Source organism: Leptodactylus fuscus, chromosome 9 (assembly GCF_031893055.1).
Source record: "Leptodactylus fuscus isolate aLepFus1 chromosome 9, aLepFus1.hap2, whole genome shotgun sequence".
Lineage (NCBI taxonomy): Eukaryota > Metazoa > Chordata > Amphibia > Anura > Leptodactylidae > Leptodactylus > Leptodactylus fuscus.
In genome coordinates, this window is record NC_134273.1 from 89,456,573 (window position 1) to 89,482,137 (window position 25,565).

At 49.0% G+C, this 25,565-nt stretch overlaps 2 protein-coding genes across 3 annotated transcripts; both read left to right on the forward strand.

The window, feature by feature from the left end:
• Positions 1-2,953: 2,953 nt before the first annotated feature.
• LOC142218510 (5-aminolevulinate synthase, non-specific, mitochondrial-like) lies at positions 2,954-15,291 on the forward strand. 2 transcript variants are annotated; one of them, XM_075287272.1, is made up of 11 exons: positions 2,954-3,056; positions 4,425-4,634; positions 7,076-7,267; positions 7,565-7,693; positions 8,090-8,312; positions 10,410-10,594; positions 12,878-13,057; positions 13,599-13,763; positions 13,890-14,158; positions 14,422-14,584; positions 14,989-15,291. In XM_075287272.1, exons 2-11 carry the CDS (start codon positions 4,439-4,441, stop codon positions 15,147-15,149), a joined length of 1,863 nt encoding a protein of 620 aa, XP_075143373.1. In that variant the 5' UTR covers positions 2,954-3,056; positions 4,425-4,438; the 3' UTR covers positions 15,150-15,291. The 2 variants fall into 2 exon arrangements, with proteins under 2 accessions (XP_075143373.1, XP_075143372.1); XM_075287271.1 differs by having other exon boundaries at positions 2,956-3,056; positions 4,392-4,634.
• Positions 15,292-20,260: 4,969 nt separating this feature from the next.
• LOC142218572 (putative protein BRICK1-A) lies at positions 20,261-25,478 on the forward strand. The gene is made up of 3 exons (XM_075287371.1): positions 20,261-20,429; positions 21,827-21,909; positions 25,126-25,478. The coding sequence occupies exons 1-3, from the start codon at positions 20,312-20,314 to the stop codon at positions 25,150-25,152; spliced, it is 228 nt and encodes a 75-aa protein (XP_075143472.1). The 5' UTR covers positions 20,261-20,311; the 3' UTR covers positions 25,153-25,478.
• The last annotated feature ends 87 nt before the right edge of the window (positions 25,479-25,565 follow it).

The window sequence follows — 25,565 nt, forward strand, 5'->3', positions numbered from 1 at the left end:
AGTGACTGTACCAGCAGAATAGTGAGCGCAGCTCTGGAGTATAATACAGGATAAGTAATGTAATGTATGTACACAGTGACTGCACCAGCAGAATAGTGAGCGCAGCTCTGCAGTATAATACAGGATAAGTAATGTATGTACACAGTGACTGCACCAGCAGAATAGTGAGCGCAGCTCTGGGGTATAATACAGGATAAGTAATGTAATGTATGTACACAGTGACTGTACCAGCAGAATAGTGAGCGCAGCTCTGGAGTATAATACAGGATAAGTAATGTAATGTATGTACACAGTGACTGTACCAGCAGAATAGTGAGCGCAGCTCTGGAGTATAATACAGGATAAGTAATGTAATGTATGTACACAGTGACTGTACCAGCAGAATAGTGAGCGCAGCTCTGGAGTATAATACAGGATAAGTAATGTAATGTATGTACACAGTGACTGCACCAGCAGAATAGTGAGCGCAGCTCTGGAGTATAATACAGGATAAGTAATGTAATGTATGTACACAGTGACTGCACCAGCAGAATAGTGAGCGCAGCTCTGGAGTATAATACAGGAGAAGTAATGTAATGTATGTACACAGTGACTGTACCAGCAGAATAGTGAGCGCAGCTCTGGGGTATAATACAGGAGAAGTAATGTAATGTATGTACACAGTGACTGCACCAGCAGAATAGTGAGCGCAGCTCTGCAGTATAATACAGGATAAGTAATGTAATGTATGTACACAGTGACTGTACCAGCAGAATAGTGAGCGCAGCTCTGGAGTATAATACAGGATAAGTAATGTAATGTATGTACACAGTGACTGCACCAGCAGAATAGTGAGCGCAGCTCTGGAGTATAATACAGGATAAGTAATGTAATGTATGTACACAGTGACTGCACCAGCAGAATAGTGAGCGCAGCTCTGGAGTATAATACAGGAGAAGTAATGTATGTACACAGTGACTGTACCAGCAGAATAGTGAGCGCAGCTCTGGGGTATAATACAGGAGAAGTAATGTAATGTATGTACACAGTGACTGTACCAGCAGAATAGTGAGCGCAGCTCTGGAGTATAATACCGGATAAGTAATGTAATGTATGTACACAGTGACTGCACCAGCAGAATAGTGAGCGCAGCTCTGGAGTATAATACAGGATAAGTAATGTAATGTATGTACACAGTGACTGCACCAGCAGAATAGTGAGCGCAGCTCTGGAGTATAATACAGGATAAGTAATGTAATGTATGTACACAGTGACTGTACCAGCAGAATAGTGAGCGCAGCTCTGCAGTATAATACAGGATAAGTAATGTAATGTATGTACACAGTGACTGCACCAGCAGAATAGTGAGCGCAGACTTATAGATATACGGTATATAGGTTTATTATATGTTGTACGACAGTTTTCTAGTACACAAGGCGTGACAATGTTTGCACAGGTATTTCTCTCTCTTTTCGGTCGGCCACTCACCAGATTTCTCCTCATTTCCTCCATATTACGCCCATTATTATTGCTGGTATCTGTGTCACTTATGTGCTGGTAGATTTCCGTGCACGGTCTGGCGGAGGATCAGGTGTATAGTTACTCGGTATTTCTCAGTGTACATGACCTGGCACATACATCTCTTGTATAACCTATGGGGTCTCACGTTTCTCGCTCTCTACGTTGCGCTCTTTGTCCAGGCTTTGCTCTCACAGCTCAGGTGTCGCCTGCAGATGGTGCTCACGTAATCTTATTATATCATTCAATTTGACCTGAAAAGAACCAAACTGACCCATAAAATGTTCAGCACAGTTCACATGAATCCTCTCTCCATAGATACAGCCGTCATGTCTCAGGGTGGGCGTGTGGCTGGGCTTTATCCCAGGCCTCGCTAGAGCTCACGTCCCTTCAGCTTGTCTCACCTGACTTGGGCTGCGCAGTGTCCCCCCCCCCCCCCCATAGGGGGCTGACACATGGGCTATCATGGCATAGGCTCCTCTTTGGGCCCAGTGAACTATCTCTGCCTCTTTTCCCCCCACAGCCCGATTCTCTCACCTGCCACTTCCCCTCACTGGTTCTGTTTGGTCTGTGGCCCGGTCTGTCATCAGTGCAGCTCTCTCTCCTCACCATGATGGTTCCTCAGAAGTTAGACTCTCTCTCTCCTCTTGCACGTTCTGCTTTCCAGTTGCCCCTTCACTGAAACCCATTCTCATCATAGTCCTGCGGGCAGGGAGACTCCGTCTCCTCCACATTCCTCTGCACAGGGGTAATGTCCTTCATGTAGCATGGCCCGGGAGCGGCCTAACCACACAGTAGCCGCCTGGACGCCATTGGTTCCCAGTCACCACAACCTTCATCATAGGCCTGCAGGAAGGGAGACTCCTTCTCCTCCATCTTCCTCTGCCTTGGGGTGGCACACCCACTCGTCTCTGTAGAGGGGTCTTGATTTAAAGGGCTTCTCCAATAAACAGCTGAGGGCAGGAAGGGGTTAAAATAAACAAACAATAAATGATAAGAAATAAATGATAATTCCCTCTTCTTCATCCTGGTTCTCTCTGTGGGTCTCCAGTGATGACGTCATGGTGAATGAGGAACCAATAGACTAGGGCCCCACCATTGATTCAGTGGGGGTATTAAAGGGGTGTGCCCAAGTATTTTAACCCCTTTCCTGCCATGTGAATCGTTAATGGCTACCTGGTAATTAATACATGTAAATAACATCTTCCTCATAGATAATAATCTCCACTACACGTCACGCGGTCCCTTTAAGACCTGATGCTGCCCTTTAAATGGGCGGGGACAGAGCGAAGCGAGTAATAGCCTGAAGGAATGACGTCAGCAGCCCTACCTCAACCGAGCATGATAGACGTGATGGCCTTGTAGTAACGCGCTGATTGGTTTCGAGGGTCGTCCTGATTGGTCAGTAGCGGAGGCGGGGCGTCAGCCTGGACCAATAGCAGGCGGTGTAGATTGATCCTACATTACCAGGTGACATTGCGGCTCTCCGCCACAGACTGACCGGAGACAGGAGGCAGCAGCAGGGACTGCTCACCGAGGAGAGACCGCCGCCCGAGCCGGTGAGTGCCCGGAACCCTGCGGCCGCCGCCATGTGTGTGCCGGGACCGGGCTCATGGTCTCTGCGATATCGGCCATTGTATTTTATGTCTCATTCACATTCATTTCCGGTTATTTGCGGTTTTTCATCATTTTCTTTGTTTTTAGTGAATTGAAACTTTCTTTAGATTTAGATGGAAGAATATCTTGTGTCTTTGTATCAATTCCATCTTATTAGCCATAATATTACTCAGAATGAAATATAAGATTATTTATTGTAATTATTATTTATTATTATTCTCATGATCTCTATTTCTGGCAGTTGCAGCCCCTTCGCCCCTGTATCGGCCCCTCGGGTTTCCATCTTGGGTCACACTCTCTCCTGACAGAGGTGTGAACAGAGCCCAATGTCACCTCTAAGACCTGCCATTAGTGATGGTGACCTTGTTGTGTTGGGCTGTGAGCAGGCTGTAGATGTAGCTGAGTTGTGTCTGCGTGGACTCTATGTTCTGGGTGTTGGGGGCGCTGTTCTAGTCTGTGTCTCAGTAGACGCCGTCCAAGTGCTCTCTGTTTTTCTTTCACAGACCCAAAATCTTGTAGTAAATGAGAGAGAGAGAAAATAAACGTAATCTGTTTATCATAGATGTGAGAAACGGATCATCCGCGCACCGCACGTGACACAAACACAAGCAGACGTATGAATAAGCCCCTAATCCCTGAGTGTCCTTACGTGGCGGGGGTTAGGGGTCCTCAATCTGTCCTAATCCGTAATATTTACTTTGCTAGACTGCCGGACATCACTTAAAAGCGGCGACAGAACACATTGTAGTGTATCATAGCAAGTAGTGTAACCCCCTAATCCCGGAGGACCCCTTTATATGTCACACAGGGCCATGACAGGGAGGAGGAAGGCTGTGACAACCCGTAATCCAGGGAACGCTCAGGATTGTGTCCAGGATTTCCAAAATGTTGTAAGAGCTGCAGTGACCCAACCCCAATAGAGGGAAACCCCTAAATATCAGTGACTCAGTCTCTTCAGTCTCCATTACTAGAATCTCGGCTTCCTGTCCCTTTATTACACCAGTCTTGTTTACATCCTGACCTCCTACTTGTCACAGCTGGAGGTTTGTTACACTTGCAGCCGTTATAGATGTCCTCTGTCTGGTCTGGGTACACGGAGAGCCTGATACAATTGTACCAAACCCTCTGCTCTGAGAAGTCTTAAGTCAGCTTGGTTGTCAGCCTCCAATCCTGTTTTCAGTCACTAACCCTGGAAGACAAAGAAATGCAAAGATCTAGAGAAACTTTTCTTTAACCCTTGACGTTGAATGTTTTTTTTTTTTTTTTTTTTTTTGCAGACCCTGACTTCTGCCTGTTGTGTCTCCTCCTAGATCCAGTGACCAAGATGGAGGTGATCTTCCGCCGCTGCCCTTTCCTTTCCAGGGTCCCACAGACCTTCTTGCAGAAAGCTGGGAAATCTCTGATCTCGTACGCCCAGAACTGCCCTGTGATGATGTCACCAAGACCGGTGTCCAGCGCCCAGCTCAGCACCTCGGCCGCGCACCACCAGGAGACCAAAGAGACCTCGAGCAGCAGCCAGAGTAAGTTATACTGATGTACCTGCAGCACCAAACCTTCACCCGACCGTACTATTCCCCCCCGATAGCCTGTTAGGGGACAATAGGAGTTGTAGTTACCGTCAGTCTAGAGCCGCAGACTGGACACCACTGCTAGAAGGCTAGGGGAACACGTAGCCAAAGATCGCAGAGTATCACAGCCCTAGAGCCGCAGACTGGACACCACTGCTAGAAGGCTAGGGGAACACGTAGCCAAAGATCGCAGAGTATCGCAGCCCTAGAGCCGCAGACTGGACACCACTGCTAGAAGGCTAGGGGAACACGTAGCCAAAGATCGCAGAGTATCGCAGCCCTAGAGCCGCAGACTGGACACCACTGCTAGAAGGCTAGGGGAACACGTAGCCAAAGATGGCAGAGTATCGCAGCCCTAGAGCCGCAGACTGGACACCACTGCTAGAAGGCTAGGGGAACACGTAGCCAAAGATGGCAGAGTGTCGCAGCCCTAGAGCCGCAGACTGGACACCACTGCTAGAAGGCTAGGGAACACGTAGCCAAAGATCGCAGAGTATCGCAGCCCTAGAGCCGCAGACTGGACACCACTGCTAGAAGGCTAGGGGAACACGTAGCCAAAGATCGCAGAGTATCGCAGCCCTAGAGCCGCAGACTGGACACCACTGCTAGAAGGCTAGGGGAACACGTAGCCAAAGATGGCAGAGTGTCACAGCCCTAGAGCCGCAGACTGGACACCACTGCTAGAAGGCTAGGGGAACACGTAGCCAAAGATCGCAGAGTGTCGCAGCCCTAGAGCCGCAGACTGGACACCACTGCTAGAAGGCTAGGGGAACACGTAGCCAAAGATGGCAGAGTGTCGCAGCCCTAGAGCCGCAGACTGGACACCACTGCTAGAAGGCTAGGGAACACGTAGCCAAAGATCGCAGAGTATCGCAGCCCTAGAGCCGCAGACTGGACACCACTGCTAGAAGGCTAGGGGAACACGTAGCCAAAGATCGCAGAGTATCGCAGCCCTAGAGCCGCAGACTGGACACCACTGCTAGAAGGCTAGGGGAACACGTAGCCAAAGATGGCAGAGTGTCACAGCCCTAGAGCCGCAGACTGGACACCACTGCTAGAAGGCTAGGGGAACACGTAGCCAAAGATGGCAGAGTATCGCAGCCCGTATTGTAAGTAATACAGGTGAATGTGTCAGTTTACATGTATTTGTATGGTATATAGCGCTGCACTGCGATCCCTGACCACGCTGTACCTGTCTATAGGAGGGATTCTTGTTCTGTAGGATCCCTGACTGTATCTGTGACCACTACAGGACTAGCCATTCCCTATGTGCTGATAACGCTCCCGTCACTAGTTTGCAGGGACTTGTATACTTACCATTAGTCTGTGAGCTGCAGGGGCCATTTACTGCTACGGAGTATCTCAGAGGGCCACAGGGGCCCCCCATCTCCTGTCCACAGTATATTATTGAGGATTGTGATGGCCATGGACAGACTTTGCCTTTATATCTCACTGCAGTACACTGGTTAAATGCATTGATGGGGATGGGTTTGTGTCTCAGACGCCCCGAGCCTTCAGTGGGGTGCATCATTGCCACATTTACCAGGACCCCTGTCCCAATATCTCATGACCCCTATCATGGCCCATATAGTTGAATTCGCCCTTTGACACCCCTTTCCCGGGGCCCTGATCTTCTCTGGAATGTCCTCGCCCTGTTCAGTCACATTCAAAACAATCACCCTGAACTGTGACCCAGAGACTGTAAATCAGGGTGATAAGCGGCGTCACGGGAGGATTACACCTGGACTTCACATGAAACTGACACCAAGGTCACAGATCATAAGTTCTTGTAAAAATCAATTCCACGTCCCACCCCCCACCCCCCTGTCTTATTGGCACTTTAATATTCGGATAGTCTGCGTGTTCTGCTGATACGGCAGCTCTGAGCCGGATTGTTAGATCTCTGGGTTGGATTAAGATCCGGCGTGATCTACTGGTAATCCAGTGTCTGATAGTCCGCCATTTGCTTCCCTGCCAGTTGACTCTCCTCTCCCGTGTTGCAATCGCTGGGCAGGGTGAGCCGAGTTCTTGTAATACCTGTATGATGAGGTCGACTCTTGTACCTGGAGTCGCGCCCGGTGGGGTGTGCCAGAGATCAGCGGCCCATTCTCTCCAGGTCAGTCCAATCTATGAACTCGAGTGTTCCTGGTCTGGTGCGCTGGAGGGGAGGAGGTCAGTTAAGTTTACAGGTTAATAAGTGATTCTTCCAGAAGTTTCTGCCCCTTCTAGAGCTTCTCCAGACTCGGCTGCCCTTTGCCTTCCTTTCTTTCACCAATATTTCTAACAATGTGTAACGGGCTGCAGAGATATTCGCCATCTCTTCCTATTAAAGGTGTTCTGTGTTGCGTCGCCTCCACCGCCTCTCTATAATATCTTTTTCTTACCATCACCAGATGTGCCAGCGGCCGCCTCCACCGCCACACCTCCGGTGCCAGCTGACCATGTTGGAGTCGCCAGCGGCGGTCAGAGCCCCTCTAAATGCCCTTTCCTGGCCGCCCAGCTGAGCCAGGAGAACAGCAGCGTGTTCCGGAAGGCCAGCCTCGCCCTGCAGGAGGACGTCCATGAGATGCAGAGCCTGAGGACAGGTACGTTCTGTGCCCACCATCAGTGTTGTAATCGGCCACTTGTCTCTCTTTGGGAAAGCTGGGTAGCGCACAGTATGGCTGCCACTACTACCCCCAGCATGACTCCGCAGATCCTCGGTATACTGTGAGGATTTCTTGTTTTCTCAGCCGCTCCCTTCTTATAAGGAAGTTGTAACTGGAGAGATCACAATAAAGGAGAACCCTTCCCCATGGGATCGGCTCGCATTCTATTCTTCCAGCTGTATTGTCAGTGGATTATCCTCTGTTTCACAAACTTTCCTGTGTTCTGTATTTCAGATCTGATTTCATCACCTGCAGTGGAGCCGGCCATGTCTGAACCAAAGCCGCAGAGGAAGATGGGAGTCTTGGAGCAATTTCAGAAGCCGGAGCTGGTGTCTCATCTTCTCCAGGATAATATGCCAAAATGTAACTGTCCATTCTCTGCCCCCCACGGCTGTAGCCCCTGAAATACTCCCACAATCTGCATTATTATATGTAAAGCTGGGTCACATGTTGCGGCTCTCTGGATGCAGGCTGCAGTATAAAGAATGGAGGTTCTGATTGTAGTTGTCACACATCCCTCCTTGGTCCTATCTGTATGTGAACACTTCTCTGTGTACATAATAGCACATGGGGTGTGGTAGATGAGGACCACCATTCTTTACCCTGCAGGCTGCATCTAGTGAATACTATGTAATGGTGGGGCTGGTTAGATGAGCTGGGCAGGCGGCCATGATGGCGGTGTCACCTGTGGCCCCAGGACTGTACATTGTGTCCTCGCACTATTGTGTCATATTATGTTATCATTTCTTTGTCTTTCAGCTGTGCGCACTTTCCAATATGACCGCTTCTTTGAGAAGAAAATTGAGGCGAAGAAGGAAGATCACACCTACCGCGTCTTCAAGACAGTCAACCGGCGCGCTCAGGTGTTCCCTATGGCCGACGACTATTCGGACTCGCTGATCAGTAAGAAGACGGTGTCGGTCTGGTGCAGCAACGACTACCTGGGGATGAGCCGACACCCCAAGGTGGTTGGAGCCGTCATGTGAGTGTCTTCTGGAAGAATCTAGAAATTTTATTGAAGGGAAAAAAACCTGTTAAAAATCTTAAGTCTTGGTTATCTGTTCTTGGGAAAGCTGGGTCCCTTACTATGGTCATAGTGATGGCACCCAGCTTTTCAAGAATCCTGAATGCTAAGCCTGCCTAATTGCCCGGATACTTAGATTCACTCTTTGTGTATCTGTCAGTGGAGGAGCTCTGTGGATATACCATTTAGGAACCTGGGAAAGCTGGGTGACATCATTACCACTCTGTGACCTGTAGTGGTAAATCAATCTAGCAATGGGGGAACTCTGCATGTTAACCAGGAGTCTGGGAAAGCTGGATGACTGCCAGAACCATGTATAGATCTTTCACATAGGACTACAACTGACTGCTTTGTTTGGCAGCAATTTGTGCAGCCGCTTATCTCGGCATGTGACGTGATTTATACCCTGGTATATAGGCCCGGCAGGGTGGGGGGACGCGTTTCGGACATGATTATAAAGGGGCGATAACAAGGTAATTCTGTCCTGACCTCAATGTGCTTATAGCGGGGCCTCGGGATCTGGGTCATTCTCACCTTTCGGTCCTCGCCTCCTCCCCCGGTGAGATAACGTCCCTTCATGTTACGGTGACGTCAGAAGCGAAGCCTTGTGTTCCCAGTGTCATCCTGGAATTATCTGAGATAAAGGCCACGGTTACATGAAGACACAGCGTTCTGGCTTCTGAGCGTGTAAGAGCCGTGACCCAAATGACAGCCCAAAAAAACCCTCAGAAAACTGCTCCGATAACATCTCCCTGATACGTAACGTCTGAGTGCGCAGACTATCCCGATACGGCGACTTCTGGGTACACGCTACGGTGGGGTCGGCCTCATGGAAAGGGGGTTTCCTATAAGAGAGAATCTGTGTGACTGCAGCTGCTCTGCTGGGGGTTGTTGGCTAAAATACAGCCCCCCTGTAATACAGCAGACATCTGGCCAGCAGGGGTATATACTGTAGCTGCCCCTCTGGGGTCTTACATGGCAGAGCACCCAGTCTATACAGGTTTGTACTTTGCACTTGAGCCTAGAGACAGAACATAATCAGAATTTTCAGGATTTTCTGCCCCTGTTTTCATCCTCTTCAGAGGGGATTAAAGTAGAACCTCCTGATCCGGGGATTAGACTATATATAACCGTAAATGGCCCTTTGTGGCAAAATCTGTGGGAGGGGGAGGCGGTAGAAGGAAGGGGGCGTCACTGCAGAGATCACAGACATTATGTATCATATAGGCTGCTCCAGGGTCCTGGTGCACAGTATATATGGGTCTAGTACCCTGGTGCACAGTATATATGGAGGACACTGGTGCATTGTATATGGCTTTAGTACCCTGGTGCAGACTGTCTATAGGCGAGCCCCCCTACCTCTGCTTTCCTTGGTCATTAACCCTTAGATGCACCGTGCCGTACAGTTACGTCCTGATGCGTGTGAATAAACATGGCGGCCACACTAGCTGCGGGGTCTGCCAGGTTTCATATAGCATTGCCCGTGATCAGAGATAACTTTGATCACAGGCATTTAACCTCTCAGATGCTGTGGTCGAATGCAACCACGGCATCAGAGTGGTTACTTTGGCTTTCTTTATCCTTCTTGGTAACTGGACGCACCCCACCCCCCCCCCCGTGGTGCGATCCCAGGAGGTGTCCCATTATCATGGCAGCCTGGAGCCCACTGAAGGCTCTCAGCGCTCCTATAGTATTGTAACTACTGAATATCACCCAGTAATCACAGTGAATCTGCCATAGACTGCACTACACTAGTATGGCTTTTAGATGGTTAGCGTCCCCTAAGGGTTAAGCCTCCTGTACGCCGGACGTTCTGTCCTCCTTCAGCGGTCACAATGTCTCGTCCATTTTATTTGCCCAATACCTGACATTGTACAATGAGGAAGCTTGTGAAGTAAATCCATTGTTTGCATAACCCGAATGTGGTGCCCAATTACTTAAAGCCACGGGGTGTTAGCCAACCAGGATTGCTTCATGAACTTCCCCTTTAAATATAAGATGTGTGCGCCTTCCCCCCCCCCCCCCCCCCACTGACCTTCTGGCCTATTTCTATAGGGAGACCCTGAAACAACATGGGGCCGGAGCGGGCGGCACCAGGAACATCTCCGGAACAAGTAAATTTCATGTGGACCTCGAGCATGAATTGGCCGACCTGCACGGTAAAGACGCCGCTCTGCTCTTCTCCTCGTGTTTTGTGGCCAATGATTCCACTCTCTTCACTCTGGCTAAAATGTTGCCTGGTAAGTGACGCCACGGGAAGGGTTCTGACTGTATCAGGGGGTCAAAGTGACGGTCATAGCTGTATCAGGGAGATCGGCCATCTTATCTAGTAGTCCTCTATTGTCCCATGTCTGCAGGCTGTGCTTGGTCTGACACTACAAGTCCCAGTATTCAGTTTCACAACATTTGGAAAGCTGCTGCCTGGTATTGTGTAATGTTCAGGTCAAGAACACGGTGTGCAGAACTAGCCTGTAGTGATTGATGTTCTGCCAGTACCTGGTGTGGCCTCCTACAGGGATTTTTGGCTCAAATATCCCTCACAATTGGAGAAGTTACGCAAAATAGGGATGATAAGAACAAGAGAGGTTACTACATGTCCTGTCCTGGCATTCACCCTCTCATAGAACATTACAGTCGGCCTCTCCTCTCCTGACATGGCTGATAACAGATAGTAATAGATTGTATTCCCCTGTCCTACAGTCGGCCTCTCCCCTCCTGACATGGCTGATAACAGATAGTAATAGATTGTATTCCCCTGTCCTACAGTCGGCCTCTCCTGACATGGCTGATAACAGATAGTAATAGATTGTATTCCCCTGTCCTACAGTCGGCCTCTCCTCTCCTGACATGGCTGATAACAGATAGTAATAGATTGTATTCCCCTGTCCTACAGTCGGCCTCTCCCCTCCTGACATGGCTGATAACAGATAGTAATAGATTGTATTCCCCTGTCCTACAGTCGGCCTCTCCTGACATGGCTGATAACAGATAGTAATAGATTGTATTCCCCTGTCCTACAGTCGGCCTCTCCTCTCCTGACATGGCTGATAACAGATAGTAATAGATTGTATTCCCCTGTCCTACAGTCGGCCTCTCCTCTCTTGACATGGCTGATAACAGATAGTAATAGATTGTATTCTCCTGTCCTACAGTCGGCCTCTCCCCTCCTGACATGGCTGATACCAGATAGTAATAGATTGTATTCCCCTGTCCTACAGTCGGCCTCTCCTCTCCTGACATGGCTGATAACAGATAATAATAGATTGTATTCCTCTGTCCTACAGTCGGCCTCTCCCCTCCTGGCTGATAACAGATAGTAATAGATTGTATTCTCCTGTCCTACAGTCGGCCTCTCCTCTCCTGACATGGTTGATAACAGATAGTAATAGATTGTATTCTCCTGTCCTACAGTCGGCCTCTCCTCTCCTGACATGGCTGATAACAGATAGTAATAGATTGTATTCCCCTGTCCTACAGTCGGCCTCTCCTCTCCTGACATGGTTGATAACAGATAGTAATAGATTGTATTCTCCTGTCCTACAGTCGGCCTCTCCTGACATGGCTGATAACAGATAGTAATAGATTGTATTCCCCTGTCCTACAGTCGGCCTCTCCTCTCCTGACATGGCTGATAACAGATAGTAATAGATTGTATTCCCCTGTCCTACAGTCGGCCCCTCCTGACATGGCTGATAACAGATAGTAATAGATTGTATTCCCCTGTCCTACAGTCGGCCTCTCCTCTCCTGACATGGCTGATAACAGATAGTAATAGATTGTATTCTCCTGTCCTACAGTCGGCCTCTCCTCTCCTGACATGGCTGATAACAGATAGTAATAGATTGTATTCCCCTGTACTACAGTCGGCCTCTCCTGACATGGCTGATAACAGATAGTAATAGATTGTATTCCCCTGTCCTACAGTCGGCCTCTCCTCTCCTGACATGGCTGATAACAGATAGTAATAGATTGTATTCCCCTGTCCTACAGTCGGCCCCTCCTGACATGGCTGATAACAGATAGTAATAGATTGTATTCCCCTGTCCTACAGTCGGCCCCTCCTGACATGGCTGATAACAGATAGTAATAGATTGTATTCTCCTGTCCTACAGTCGGCCTCTCCTCTCCTGACATGGCTGATAACAGATAGTAATAGATTGTATTCTCCTGTCCTACAGTCGGCCTCTCCTCTCCTGACATGGCTCATAACAGATAGTAATAGATTGTATTCCCCTGTCCTACAGTCGGCCTCTCCTCTCCTGACATGGCTGATAACAGATAGTAATAGATTGTATTCCCCTGTCCTACAGTCGGCCTCTCCTCTCCTGACATGGCTGATAACAGATAGTAATAGATTGTATTCCCCTGTCCTACAGTCGGCCTCTCCTGACATGGCTGATAACAGATAGTAATAGATTGTATTCTCCTGTCCTACAGTCGGCCTCTCCTGACATGGCTGATAACAGATAGTAATACATTGCAGTCAGGCTATTGACCTGTGACCCTTAACCTTGACCCTGCAGGTTGTGAGATCTACTCTGATTCTGGTAACCACGCCTCCATGATCCAGGGGATCCGGAATAGCCGCGTGCCCAAGTACGTTTTTCGCCACAATGATGTTGCCCATCTCCGGGAGCTGCTGAAGAATTCTGACCCCTCCACCCCGAAGATTGTGGCTTTTGAGACTGTCCATTCCATGGATGGTGAGTGCCCGTGTCCCTTGTGGTCAGAGGTTTACATGGAGACTTGTTACATTGTATCTCGCCTAGACAATCCGCTGCTCTCCTGATGGTTTGCTACAATGTATCAGTCTGTGCAGCAGGTTAGGTTGTGTCAGACTGGGTTACATAGGGATGTAACAAATGTTTCCGTTCACCCTCAGCAAGCAGAGATCTTAAAAGTGGTTAAGAATTGGAACAAAACAAATCAGAAAGTTACAGATCTTAAAAAGTCCAAAATGTATTTTGTCCTCCGGGGTTTTTCACTCCTCCTAGACTTCAAAGGAAATGGATTCTTACCTTATGCAAATCACAAAGGAACTAACTTAAAGGGGAACTCCGCTCTTGCTGCACCTGTGTGCACACATGAGGAGGGGTTCTGTGTACACGGCTTCCTTCTGGTTCCTGTTGTGCCCTTGTGTTATTGATTTCTCGCCCTTCTGTTTGAGGAGTGTCGGCCATGTCTTTATGACGTCCGCTTCCTTGTGAGTCGTCTCAATAACTTCTGTAATGATTTCTGTTGCAGGCGCCGTCTGTCCTCTGGAGGAAATGTGTGACGTTGCGCACGAATACGGAGCCATCACGTTTGTGGATGAAGTGCACGCGGTCGGGTTGTATGGCGCCCGGGGCGGCGGTATAGGAGACCGTGATGGAGTCATGAATAAGATGGACATCATCTCGGGCACATTGGGTAAGCGGCGCGGCGTCTGTCAGTGTTCTGTCCCCGCTGTGGGCCGATTCACTGACCGCCACAGAAAACGTAATTATTAGAACTTCCGTTCTTTAGGAATTTTATATAAATCTTGGTCCCTCCCAGGTAAAGCTTTTGGTTGTGTCGGCGGTTACATCGCCAGCACCAGCGCTCTGATAGACACGGTCCGCTCCTACGCCGCCGGCTTCATCTTCACCACATCCTTGCCGCCCATGCTGCTGGCTGGAGCCATGGCGTCCGTGCAGGTGCTGAAGAGTGAAGAAGGGCAAGCTCTGCGGCGCCAGCACCAGCGCAACGTCAAACTGCTGCGGCAGATGCTGATGGACGCCGGGCTCCCTGTGGTGCACTGCCCCAGCCACATCATCCCTATCAGGGTAAGTACTGAGGAGCGGGAGCAGAAGGTCGGGGTGGGGGCTGTATAGATTCCCCCCTCCCCCACCATACACAGTGCCAGTAAATCCTGCAGTCTGAGCCTGTAATATCTACTGGGACCAGTAGATGGAGTCAGTGGTGACCGCACAGTCTGTATTCTACATGTATACCTGTCTCTGAGTCCTGTAAGTGGAGACCCCCCACCCCCACACTATGTGATACATGAGCACACTGACCATCCTTCATCTTCCTCCTTTCCCCCCAGGTGTCAGATGCTGCTAAAAACACAGAGATTTGTGACCAGCTGATGGGCAAATACGACATCTACGTCCAAGCGATCAACTACCCGACTGTGCCACGTGGAGAGGAGCTGCTGAGGATCGCCCCCACCCCGCACCACACGCCCCAGATGATGAGCTACTTCCTGGGTAGGTGCCGAATACTAAGCCTGCCATGCTCATGACAAGTGAGCGTGTGCTGTGGGTGCAGGACTAGGTCTGGGGGTCTCTGATTTATGCAGCCATATAAGGTGGGGGGGCAGGTGTCAGTCCTTGAGCAGTCACTGTGTATCACTGACAACCAGTCTCAGCTTTAAGGCCTTTAGAAGCTGCAGTATTCTGGTCTCCAGTCTCCACCCTCAGTGACTGATCTGCCTGGACAGGAGAGGTTTGTCTGCAGACACATTGTTACAAAACTTCACCTGTAGCAGCAGGACTAGGTCAGGACAGTGTTGTTACTATTCACTGAAGGCAAGCAGAGATCTTACAGCAGGTGCCGGGGGCTGTTAAAGGGGCGTGCTGGTCATCTCCTGTCTTGTCTGCTCCTCCCACAGAGAAGCTTCTGATCACCTGGAAGGCGGTGGGCCTGGATCTGAAGCCGCACTCCACCGCCGAATGTAACTTCTGCCGCCAGCCGCTGCATTTCGAGGTGATGAGCGAACGCGAGAAATCCTACTTCTCCGGTCTAAGTAAAGTCGTGTCAGCGAGCGCCTAAGAGGGGGAGCGCCGCCGCTGCCGTGCCACAGTCTATAGTGAAGTTATGTCGCACACTATGTAGCCTGTCCAGTCATCACTGTTCACACTATGAATTATTGTATCTGCCAATGGTGTCTATTAAAGTCTATATATTTCGTTTAGCAATATGTCTGCGCCGCCTTCGTTCTTTGTGTCCTCCACGCTCCGTGCCATCCAGAACTTTCTGTGGGTTTAATAGGACTGCTCATCTTGTGTTTACTGACTTGTGAATGCAATGCCAGGATGACAGTCCAGACTGACAGGAAAAGGGGAAAGATGTGGCTGTAAGTGTATATGATCCTGCAGATATAGCTGCCCTGCCTTGGTGTATGTGCCGCTCTGGCGCCCTCTTCTGTATGGCCACAGCTTTACCTCCCCACTGACCAGTGCGTTATATGGGTCACCCCCTCCTGTGGGGTCGGGGTGCAGGTAAATTAGTCAATGATGAATGATCCTGATGTTATAAGCACAAGATACACGAGGCATGTCTCCGCCCCACATGGGGGTAGTAGTCCCCCGATACATCCGCAGTGATCCTGAGCAGCAGGTATAGTCTCTGGTGTGCCCTGAATCAGGGGCAGATCATACAGGACAATAGAGCAGACCTGCAGTGTACAGCATGGAGGAGGAGCAGAGCGGCTGCTGATGTGTCAGGAGGGGTCTGGAATCTTCTAATGGCCCAGGATGGAGTATACAGAAAGTGTCCTGTATACACTGGTAAGAGATCAGGGAGAACCGCGCTAGACGAAGGCAGCAAAGTGTGCGGGGTATCTGGTATCAGAGGAGTACAGGACCTGAATCAGCGGAGCCATGGTCAGTGCAGGGGTTGTGCCCGTCACATGCACCACATGGCGGTCAGTGCAGGGGTTGTGCCCGTCACATGCACCACAAGGCGGTCAGTGCAGGGGTTGTGCCCGTCACATGCACCACATGGCGGTCAGTGCAGGGGTTGTGCCCGTCACATGCACCACATGGCGGTCAGTGCAGGGGTTGTGCCCATCACATGCACCACAAGGCGGTCAGTGCAGGGGTTGTGCCCGTCACATGCACCACAAGGCGGTCAGTGCAGGGGTTGTGCCCGTCACATGCACCACATGGTGGTCAGTGCAGGGGTTGTGCCCGTCACATGCACCACAAGGCGGTCAGTGCAGGGGTCGTGCCCGTCACATGCACCACAAGGCGGTCAGTGCAGGGGTCGTGCCCGTCACATGCACCACAAGGCGGTCAGTGCAGGGGTCGTGCCCGTCACATGCACCACATGGCGGTCAGTGCAGGGGTCGTGCCCGTCACATGCACCACATGGCGGTCAGTGCAGGGGTCGTGCCCGTCACATGCACCACATGGCGGTCAGTGCAGGGGTCGTGCCCGTCACATGCACCACATGGCGGTCAGTGCAGGGGTTGTGCCCGTCACATGCACCACATGGCACAGATACTGAGGTCTGTTATCAGATCGGTGATTGGTCTGACACCTGGTGTCCCCCCCCCCTCCTCCACATTCAGCTGCCAGGAGTACACAGCGCCATACACGGACTGGTGGCCATCCCTGGTTACTGTGACTCAGCACCAGACTGTGACATAGAAGTCCTGGAAAATCCCTTTAAGGCTGTGGCCACCTGTAGCGGACCACACCAAAAAAGTGCTGTGGGAAAAACGGAGGCAGCGATACAATGTGCATCTCACAGAGTCCGCAGGGGTTTCCTCTCTGCTTCCATTATACCTATAGGGAAACCGCCGGCATTGCTGTAGCTAGATCTGACCTGCTGCCATGTCCAAAATCACAAGGGTTTAGGAAACCTCAGCGGTTCTGCTGCACGTGATATCTGCAATGTGTGGATGGGAGTCACTAGGTTACCAAACTTCTACAACCGCCCCTGCCTCATTACTGCGATACCCCACTCGCCTCTGCTATGTCACTCATAGACTTGGAGAAAATCAACACTGAAGTCTTATACCAATGCAGCAGTGCGTGCACTGGGGGCGGGCCTTCATCTCCCTGGAGCACTGCTCTTATTCAGACTCCTCCCATCGCTATGACATCATCAGCACCCCCAGACTGGTCACAAGAACCGAAGCAGCATCGAATGTGTGTGAACATGGACAGACCTGAAACCTGCGGCCACCATATGTAAGAAACCTCCAAGTATAAACCAGAGTATGCGGATCAGAAAATGGACAGAAAAATAACAGGAAATAAGAGATTTCTTGTAAATATCCAGACTGAAGGGAGTCATGTGACTGCTGTATCTAATCCTCTCTTGTGTGATACTGTATACTGAGCTGTGTATCTAATCCTATCCTGTGTGATACTGTATACTGAGCTGTGTATCTAATCCTATCCTGTGTGATACTGTATACAGAGCGGTGTATCTAATCCTATCCTGTGTGATACTGTATACTGAGCTGTGTATCTAATCCTATCCTGTGTGATACTGTATACTGAGCTGTGTATCTAATCCTATCCCGTGTGATACTGTATACTGAGCTGTGTATCTAATCCTATCCCGTGTGATACTGTATACTGAGCTGTGTATCTAATCCTATCCCGTGTGATACTGTATACTGAGCTGTGTATCTAATCCTATCCCGTGTGATACTGTATACTGAGCTGTGTATCTAATCCTATCCCGTGTGATACTGTATACTGAGCGGTGTATCTAATCCTATCCCGTGTGATACTGTATACTGAGCGGTGTATCTAATCCTATCCCGTGTGATACTGTATACTGAGCCGTGTATCTAATCCTATCCCGTGTGATACTGTATACTGAGCCGTGTATCTAATCCTATCCCGTGTGATACTGTATACTGAGCCGTGTATCTAATCCTATCCCGTGTGATACTGTATACTGAGCCGTGTATCTAATCCTATCCCGTGTGATACTGTATACTGAGCCGTGTATCTAATCCTATCCCGTGTGATACTGTATACTGAGCCGTGTATCTAATCCTATCCCGTGTGATACTGTATACTGAGCCGTGTATCTAATCCTATCCCGTGTGATACAGTATACTGAGCTGTGTATCTAATCCTATCCCGTGTGATACTGTATACTGAGCTGTGTATCTAATCCCATCCTGTGTGATACTGTATACTGAGCTGTATCTAATCCTATCCTGTGTGATACTGTATACTGAGCTGTGTATCTAATCCTATCCTGTGTGATACTGTATACAGAGCTGTGTATCTAATCCTATCCTGTGTGATACTGTATACTGAGCTGTGTATCTAATCCTATCCCGTGTGATACTGTATACTGAGCTGTGTATCTAATCCTATCCCGTGTGATACTGTATACTGAGCTGTATCTAATCCTATCCTGTGTGATACTGTATACTGAGCCGTGTATCTAATCCTATCCTGTGTGATACTGTATACTGAGCTGTGTATCTAATCCTATCCTGTGTGATACAGTATACTGAGCCGTGTATCTAATCCTATCCTGTGTGATACTGTATACTGAGCCGTGTATCTAATCCTATCCTGTGTGATACTGTATACTGAGCCGTGTATCTAATCCTATCCTGTGTGATACTGTATACTGAGCTGTGTATCTAATCCTATCCTGTGTGATACTGTATACTGAGCTGTGTATCTAATCCTATCCTGTGTGATACTGTATACTGAGCTGTGTATCTAATCCTATCCTGTGTGATACTGTATACTGAGCTGTGTATCTAATCCTATCCTGTGTGATACTGTATACTGAGCCGTGTATCTAATCCTATCCTGTGTGATACTGTATACTGAGCCGTGTATCTAATCCTATCCTGTGTGATACTGTATACTGAGCTGTGTATCTAATCCTATCCTGTGTGATACTGTATACTGAGCCGTGTATCTAATCCTATCCTGTGTGATACTGTATACTGAGCCGTGTATCTAATCCTATCCTGTGTGATACTGTATACTGAGCTGTGTATCTAATCCTATCCTGTGTGATACTGTATACTGAGCTGTGTATCTAATCCTATCCTGTGTGATACTGTATACTGAGCTGTGTATCTAATCCTATCCTGTGTGATACTGTATACTGAGCTGTGTATCTAATCCTATCCTGTGTGATACTGTATACTGAGCCGTGTATCTAATCCTATCCTGTGTGATACTGTATACTGAGCTGTGTATCTAATCCTATCCTGTGTGATACTGTATACTGAGCCGTGTATCTAATCCCATCCTGTGTGATACTGTATACTGAGCTGTATCTAATCCTATCCTGTGTGATACTATATACTGAGCTGTGTATCTAATCCTATCCTGTGTGATACTGTATACTGAGCTGTATCTAATCCTATCCTGTGTGATACTATATACTGAGCTGTGTATCTAATCCTATCCCGTGTGATACTGTATACTGAGCCGTGTATCTAATCCTATCCCGTGTGATACAGTATACTGAGCCGTGTATCTAATCCTATCCCGTGTGATACTGTATACTGAGCCGTGTATCTAATCCTATCCCGTGTGATACTGTATACTGAGCTGTGTATCTAATCCTATCCTGTGTGATACTGTATACTGAGCTGTGTATCTAATCCTATCCTGTGTGATACAGTATACTGAGCCGTGTATCTAATCCTATCCTGTGTGATACTGTATACTGAGCTGTGTATCTAATCCTATCCTGTGTGATACTGTATACTGAGCTGTGTATCTAATCCTATCCTGTGTGATACTGTATACTGAGCCGTGTATCTAATCCTATCCTGTGTGATACTGTATACTGAGCCGTGTATCTAATCCTATCCTGTGTGATACTATCTGAGCAGTGTATCTAATCCTGTGCTGCGATACCGCCTCCCTTCATGTATAGATACAAGCTGTGACTTCTAGGCCCTTTTACTTCCTCTTCTTCCTCCTCTCTCACTTGGGCGCGGTCCGCGGTATTTTGGTCTCTCCGCGCCCCCGTACATAGCCCCGCCCACATCCGACTCCTCGCTCTGCCAGATACTAATATGGAGGCTCTTCCTAGTCATTTGGATGTTGGGCCCATAACCAAGATGGCGCCTAGAGGCCTAAAGTACAGCTCTGCCATGAGCTAAAATGGCCGCCGGCGCCTCGGACGTGACGAATATCTTTGAGATCTCGTCCTGCAGGTGGCGCTGCGGCTCCCCGGCTGTTCACAGAGGAGAAGGGAAGATGGCCAGCCAAGAGGACCCGGTGCAGAGGGAGATCCATCAGGACTGGGCCAACCGGGAGTACATCGAGGTGATCACCAGCAGCATCAAGAAGATCGCCGACTTCCTCAACTCGTTTGGTGGGTATCGCGACATGAGAGGGCGGGGAGGGGGCCAGATATCGGGATATTATATACAGGATGTAACCTGGTGTATACAGGAGGGGAGGAGCCTAATATATACTGGGAGATTATATACAGGGGGGAGGAGCCTAATGTATACAGGGATATTATATACAGGAGGGGAGGAGCCTCTTATATACAGGGATATTATATACTGGAGGGGAGGAGCCTCTTATATACAGGGATATTATATCCAGGAGGGGAGGAGCCTAATATATACAGGGATATTATATACAGGAGGGGAGGAGCCTCTTATATACAGGGATATTATATCCAGGAGGGGAGGAGCCTAATATATACAGGGATATTATATACTGGAGGGGAGGAGCCTCTTATATACAGGGATATTATATACTGGAGGGGAGGAGCCTCTTATATACAGGGATATTATATACTGGAGGGGAGGAGCCTCTTATATACAGGGATATTATATACTGGAGGGGAGGAGCCTCTTATATACAGGGATATTATATACTGGGGGGGAGGAGCCTCTTATATACAGGAGGGGAGGAGCCTCTTATATACAGGGATATTATATCCAGGAGGGGAGGAGCCTAATATATACAGGGATATTATATACTGGAGGGGAGGAGCCTAATATACACAGGGATATTATATCCAGGAGGGGAGGAGCATAATATATACAGGGATATTATATACAGGAGGGGAGGAGCCTCTTATATACAGGGATATTATATACTGGAGGGGAGGAGCCTCTTATATACAGGAGGGGAGGAGCCTCTTATATACAGGGATATTATATACAGGAGGGGAGGAGCCTCTTATATACAGGGATATTATATACTGGAGGGGAGGAGCCTCTTATATATGGGAGGGGAGGAGCCTCTTATATACAGGGATATTATATGCAGGAGGGGAGGAGCCTCTTATATACAGGAATATTATATACTGGAGGGGAGGAACCTCTTATATACAGGGATATTATATCCAGGAGGGGAGGAGCCTAATATATACAGGGATATTATATCCAGGAGGGGAGGAGCCTAATATACACAGGGATATTATATCCAGGAGGGGAGGAGCCTAATATATACAGGGATATTATATACTGGAGGGGAGGAGCCTCTTATATACAGGGATATTATATACAGGAGGGGAGGAGCCTCTTATATACAGGGATATTATATTCAGGAGGGGAGGAGCCTCTTATATACAGGGATATTATATTCAGGAGGGGAGGAGCCTCTTATATACAGGGATATTATATTCAGGAGGGGAGGAGCCTCTTATATACAGGGATATTATATTCAGGAGGGGAGGAGCCTCTTATATACAGGGATATTATATACGGGTGTCTATCTGCAGGTTTTAACCCCTTCTTCTCCCCTCTGCAGACATGTCGTGCCGCTCACGACTGGCGACATTGAACGAGAAGCTGACGGCGCTGGAGAGACGGATCGAGTACATTGAGGCGCGGGTACGTCCTGTAACCCCCTCCCCGATACCTCCCCCTATCACAGCGCCCCCTGCGTATGTTCTGCATGTCCAAGACGTGAGAATCTATGCATGGTGTACGTGTGATCGCCGCCGCCGAGATGTGTAACATTGTATCACCGGGCCGGGATAATATTTACTTCTAATACTTGGGGGGTTCTATGGGGGAGTCACTGATCAGGTGCCGAGGGGGCGACAAAACCCGGCCCAGGGGCCCGAGGAGGCCCAGAAGGAGCGAGATCAGCCGTATATTACATGGGGGGGCAGATTCTGCATTAGGGCCCCGGAGCCTCATGTTACACCCCTGTCCTACTGGTACAGAACGTCTGCAATCCAGTGATGTCATTGTAATGTCAGCGAAACAAGACACGACGTCACTGGACCCCTAAATAGTAACAGGGGAGTAACTATATACTATACACACAGTGATGTCACAGTACAGGATAATACACACAGTGATGTCACAGTACAGAGATAATACACACAGTGATGTCACAGTACAGGATAATACACACAGTGATGTCACAGTACAGGATAATACACACAGTGATGTCACAGTACAGGATAATACACACAGTGATGTCACAGTACAGGGATAATACACACAGTGATGTCACAGTACAGGATAATACACACAGTGATGTCACAGTACAGGATAATACACACAGTGATGTCACAGTACAGGATAATACACACAGTGATGTCACAGTACAGGATAATACACACAGTGATGTCACAGTACAGGATAATACACACAGTGATGTCACAGTACAGAGATAATACACACAGTGATGTCACAGTACAGGATAATACACACAGTGATGTCACAGTACAGGGATAATACACACAGTGATGTCACAGTACAGGGATAATACACACAGTGATGTCACAGTACAGAGATAATACACACAGTGATGTCACAGTACAGGATAATACACACAGTGATGTCACAGTACAGGGATAATACACACAGTGATGTCACAGTACAGAGATAATGCACAGTGATGTCACAGTACAGAGATAATACACACAGTGATGTCACAGTACAGAGATAATACACACAGTGATCGATGTCACAGTACAGGATAATACACACAGTGATGTCACAGTACAGAGATAATACACACAGTGATGTCACAGTACAGGATAATACACACAGTGATGTCACAGTACAGGATAATACACACAGTGATGTCACAGTACAGGATAATACACACAGTGATGTCACTATGATGAGATGTGTGAGTCTGACTGTTGCTCGCGCTGCGTTCTGTGGACACGTTGTTGCGTTCGGCTGTTGCTCTGATTCTCACATTCATTTTTCTTTTTGTTCTTTGTTTTGACTCTCTGCCGCCCTCTGGAATGGTGGTGACCCGCAGAATAACTGTTGTGCTGCATGAGCCCCCCCCTCCCCGCTGCCTCGCATGGTCTCTTCCTCCTCTTCTTCCTCTTCGCTCTCAGTTTGGACTTGTTATTTTTTTGCTCTTCTTTGTTGTGTTGGGTTTTAGATTTGCTTGATATTAACCCTTTATGTGACGGCACAGTGGATGGAAATGGCGCCCCCTATATATTCTATAAGATTAGCAGGTTCAGGGCGCCGGACAGGAGATCTGATCCTGACGGACCCGCTGCAGCTTAAGTATCTGGAAGAGGACGTGGGGGGGAGGGGATGTCCGCACATAAATGTTCTCTCCGTACCGGCCCTTTAAATCAGCAGGGGTGTCATTCACGGAGTTTTATAGAAATACAATCTTTACATATTTCGTGTTCCCTCCGCCCCCCTCCCGTTCCGGGGTCTGCACAACCCACATGTATTTTGGAATCTGTTCCTTGCATCCTGAATTCTGCAGACCTGTGCCTACGCAGGTGTTTTGGTTGTTTGATGACCTGGAAACCATCAGCATGCTGTAGTAGGCAGCTTTGATAGGTGAATGTCGGCCCTACAATCCCCAGGACCCGCCAGGACTTTCTGCTTATTTTTGCTGTTTAACAATCATTTACTGGCCGGGAAACCATCAGCAAGCGGCTGTGACGGCTCCTCTGCACGTCTCTCTATGACTGCCGGGCTGTATTACTCCCAGCATGTCGCGGACGCCTCCATCATCTTATGTTGCTGCTCTTACACTGGGTGACGGTCAGCGGCTGCTGTTGGCTGATCTGCGGCGGGGCTGGAGGTTTCGGTCTGTTTGAGGTGATTATAATAAAGCGCTTTTACATCCAATGTGCTTATTGCCTCTTCTTATTATAGAGTGTTGCGAGTCCTGACTCCGCTGCATGTGAAAGAGGTGAAGACGCGTTGTCAGTTGTCAGGCTCAACCATCTCCTGCCGTTTTGTGTCCGCAGCTTCTGTGTAAAGCAATGTGTCTCCATGGTTACAGACCGCCACCTCTGTGTAGTCTGACCCTGCAGCCTGGTGCTACGCTGTTTCCTGTAGACCGCGGCGTTTGTAGTCTGTCACCATGGAGACTGGAGGGAACCCCATAGACCCCGGGAGGGAGGGGCCCTGGTCATAGAGGGGAACCCGAAGATCCTCACCGGCGACTGCTTCATCCAAAAATCTGACCCCCCCCCCCCCCCCTCCGATCCTGGTTTAGGGCTCCACCCCCTCCGATCCTGGTTTAGGGCTCCACCCCCTCCGATCCTGGTTTAGGGCTCCACCCCCTCTAAGGCCAGGAGCGCAGCTCTAGAGGGAACGGCAGCTCATCGCTCCCCTGCTGCACCCCCTTCATCCTCCGGGTCAGTACAGGCCCCGCCCATAATCAGACTGGGGGAACACCCTGTACAGTCCGAGTTTTGGGGTCACACCCATCATATTGGAGTTCCCACCCAGCTTTCTATAGCCCCTGAATGGCATGTCAATCTGTGCTTTCATGCAGTGACCTCCTCCTCCACTTGCTCCCCCTTTCCTATTTCTCCGTGTGTCAGTCTTTACTGTAGTTCTGGCATTCTATTCATGAACCAGGCGGCGCAGGATGAACACCACTAGGCCCCTCCCACACCTGAGAAGGTATTTGCATATTTCTGTGTCTGACAACCGCCATGCTGGTGTGTGCTGCTCTGTGGCTGCGGGAGGCGGGGTCATCTGCATGCGCCAGGCTTTGGATTGGCCGAGTGTCCCCTGTGCTTTTCTCGTGTTCTGGCGTTTGATTGGCCGCCCCCGCGGGTCGTCACTAATCCGTCTTCCGTTTTGTTTTTATAGGTCACCAAAGGAGAGACGCTGACCTAGAGCCCCTCCCCCGCGGCAGATATTTTATATATATATATATATATATATACAGATCTCGGCTATGGACTCCTCCCCCTTCATCTGATCTCACTGCAGTTACAGCGCCATCTCCTGATCATTCCTTTTATTTTATTCTTCACTGAACTTTATTGGTCGTCAGCAGCCATGCCATGCACAATTCCTCCTCTGGATGGCGGCCATGTTGCGGGCCGCGCAGGATCGGGTCGCGGTGCCAATGATGATGTCACTTTCCTAATTGTTACTTTTTCTTTTGTATCAATGTTTCTGTAACTTTAAACTGTGATGAAAATAAACAGAAGCGGTTACATTGTTGTCCTGTCTTAAAGGGCCGGCGCCGAGTGACAACCGATACTGAGAGTCTGGCCTCCGTGTGGGTGCGGTCCACCCTGGCC

Bases quoted from the DNA above. Each gene is read 5' to 3' on its own strand.
- LOC142218510 (XM_075287272.1), top strand. From the start codon at position 4,439: ATGGAGGTGATCTTCCGCCGCTGCCCTTTCCTTTCCAGGGTCCCACAG. The intron at 7,694-8,089 runs GTAACTGTCCAT...TTTGTCTTTCAG, and splicing joins CCAGGATAATATGCCAAAAT to CTGTGCGCACTTTCCAATAT. The intron at 13,058-13,598 runs GTGAGTGCCCGT...TTTCTGTTGCAG, and splicing joins GACTGTCCATTCCATGGATG to GCGCCGTCTGTCCTCTGGAG.
- LOC142218572 (XM_075287371.1), top strand. From the start codon at position 20,312: ATGGCCAGCCAAGAGGACCCGGTGCAGAGGGAGATCCATCAGGACTGG. The intron at 20,430-21,826 runs GTGGGTATCGCG...TCCCCTCTGCAG, and splicing joins CGACTTCCTCAACTCGTTTG to ACATGTCGTGCCGCTCACGA. The intron at 21,910-25,125 runs GTACGTCCTGTA...TTGTTTTTATAG, and splicing joins TCGAGTACATTGAGGCGCGG to GTCACCAAAGGAGAGACGCT.